The sequence below is a fragment of the Hylaeus anthracinus genome, unplaced genomic scaffold, assembly GCF_026225885.1.
Source record: "Hylaeus anthracinus isolate JK02 unplaced genomic scaffold, UHH_iyHylAnth1.0_haploid 0, whole genome shotgun sequence".
Classification (NCBI taxonomy): Eukaryota; Metazoa; Arthropoda; class Insecta; order Hymenoptera; family Colletidae; genus Hylaeus; species Hylaeus anthracinus.
Genome location: NW_026533254.1, coordinates 25784013 through 25786336, shown reverse-complemented (window position 1 = coordinate 25786336; position 2324 = coordinate 25784013). Strand labels below are relative to the sequence as shown.

The following is a 2324-nucleotide window of genomic DNA, read 5'->3' as shown; positions in this document are numbered from 1 at the left end:
GATCAACAATGATGAACAATAGTATATAGTAATAGGGAACCCTGTGATCAATTGATATTGAATGTTGTTTCTGTGTTTACAGGTAAGGATTGTAAACAGTAGTTTATAAGTGTACAGTAATGGTAATAAAATAATCATAACTGTGTTTACAGAGAAACAATTCTTGTTAATATAACCAACCTCCATCCTGATACGAAGATTCACATTATATATATAATAAAAATACATTTCTGCGAATAGCAGTTGTTGTTATTATTTAGAGTGCTTTTCGATTAACTCTACTTTTACTTTACATACAGAACTCTAGGAATTGTTAACTTTGTACCATCCTATCTAAAAGCATCGAGTCCCTGATGTACTTGAAAAATAAATAAGGGAAGAATGGTGGAGATACTTACGTGGAGGACTGGGTAGAGCTCCCATCGTTCTTCTTGCTTGGAAAATGCAATCCAGGAGTATTTCCCTGAAACTCGTGTCAGATTAGAATGATTAAAATAAAAACACGTTACATGCACTACGGAAGCCTGTAAACATCTAAAAATATAAAGAATGGATACTAAGGAGGGATATTTCAAGCAGCTACGTTTGTTTAAGAAAATAATAGTGAAATTGGAAAAATAAAAAGAATCGTTCGATCTACATGCATTTAGAAACTCTGTGTTTTAATGTACCTCGTATAGGAAACATTTCGTTTAATGAATTCTCAGAGATATCTAGCAGACTACCCAATGGAGCGTGTAAGTTATATATTATAAAAGTGTGAAAGAGCTCTGTGATAATTTCCATTATATTATTAATTAAAATGTAGAAAATCGATTCTTCGAGGTCTGTAACAGCTTCTACTACTTCATATCGTTGATTAAAATGTGCAAAATGGATTGTTCGAGTTCTGTGCGAGACCTCTGCACGAAATCATTGTAAATAGTACCATGATAGAGTCGTGAGGTGCTACTGCGAGAATGTTATATACACAATGCATTCGAGAACAACAATCATTCGATATAAAAAGAAAACCATTTAACAAATCTAAACGCTAGTGTCTACGGTGAAGAAGTAAAAAAATAAAAGATGTACGAGAAGGTGCAGCTAGTAAATTCGCTCTACGAAGCACGTGACGACGTAATCTTCTGCGTTTCGTGAAACGATATAAAGGAGTTATTTTCAAAATCGCGTCAATTTCGATCCTCTGTTTCATTTTCCCACGACTGAACCGATAATGTTAATTTTTATATCGGGATTCCTCGGTTCGCAAATCGACAATTTATGTTGGAACGTCGAGTCTCCGATCCCTGAAATTACTTACACGTACTCTCGTTTATATCTTTCACCCGTGAACACAGGGCAAACTAGAATCCTTTGAACACTGATAGAGAAATTCCTGATTCACTGAATTTTACATCGAATTTCCAAAAGAATGACATTATAAAGAAAAGTTAGAGTTTCAAATCGATTCTCGAAATAAACATTTGTTTCCGTAATTTTTGCAAAAGGGATCGGAATTATTATTTTTTTAACAGAGAAATTCAGTGGACCAAGAGCATATCACAGCGTGAGTACCTTGACGAGTATATGTACCTTTTCTACTTTGTTGTGCAGCTTCTGTAGAACGTCCTCGCAGCGCTGCAGGGTCTCGATCTTCAGCCTATGTCATCGAAAGAAATCACGATAAGAAAGAGAAACGAAAAAAAAAAAGTGAACGTTTTCGTAATAATCCGCGGTCAGCTTAGGGAAAAAACCTACTTTCTCTTGCTGTTCGATAGAATCCCGTGAAGGCTTTGCATTTTCTGCAGCTGAGCCTCCCGCGACTTGTCCTTCACATTTTGCAACCTTTCTATCATCGCTTCCAAAAAGGGAATGTACTTTTGCATCTCGGCGAACTTCTTGTCGTACTCGTCCATCTTGTTCGTTGTTTATCGTTCACCTGCGCCGGGAGAAGAAAACCGTTTATTCCGCTTCCTTTCGTCCTACAAGTGATCCTCTGTTATCTCTATTTATTCGTTTATTTTTAAGCACGATAAGAATAATCTAATCGAGAAAATGCAAGGTTAATACTTTGGTCATTTCGAACCTGCTGTTTTCTATTTAAATTCTATTTTGAAAGTTAAGTGTATTCGATTAGGATTGACTAACACCCTGCGCTACGCTGAAACTAGGAGAAAGTTCGCACTGAACTTAACAACGAGCGTGACTCGGGATTTGCAAGTTTGGCACAAAATTTTCGTCACGAGTCAGACTCGTGATTTGCAAGTTTGGTCCAAAATTCTAGTCACGAGTCAGACTCGTGATTTTCAAGTTTGGCTTAAAATTTTTTATCACGAGTCAGA

General features: G+C 36.4%; 1 protein-coding gene across 6 annotated transcripts in view; it reads right to left on the bottom strand.

Moving 5' to 3' along the window:
- Positions 1-2324, bottom strand: part of LOC128890969 (uncharacterized) — a 25037-nt gene that overhangs the window by 17689 nt on the left and 5024 nt on the right. For 5 of the 6 annotated variants that reach the window (XM_054150039.1, XM_054150031.1, XM_054150048.1 and 2 more), the window contains exons 2-4: positions 1741-1921; positions 1576-1642; positions 399-469 (exon numbers count right to left, since the gene is read on the bottom strand). In XM_054150039.1, coding sequence (XP_054006014.1) covers positions 399-469; positions 1576-1642; positions 1741-1898 — 296 coding nt within the window. In that variant the 5' untranslated portion in view covers positions 1899-1921. The remainder of the gene's footprint in view (positions 1-398; positions 470-1575; positions 1643-1740; positions 1922-2324) is intronic. The other variant, XM_054150076.1, reaches the window with a different exon arrangement.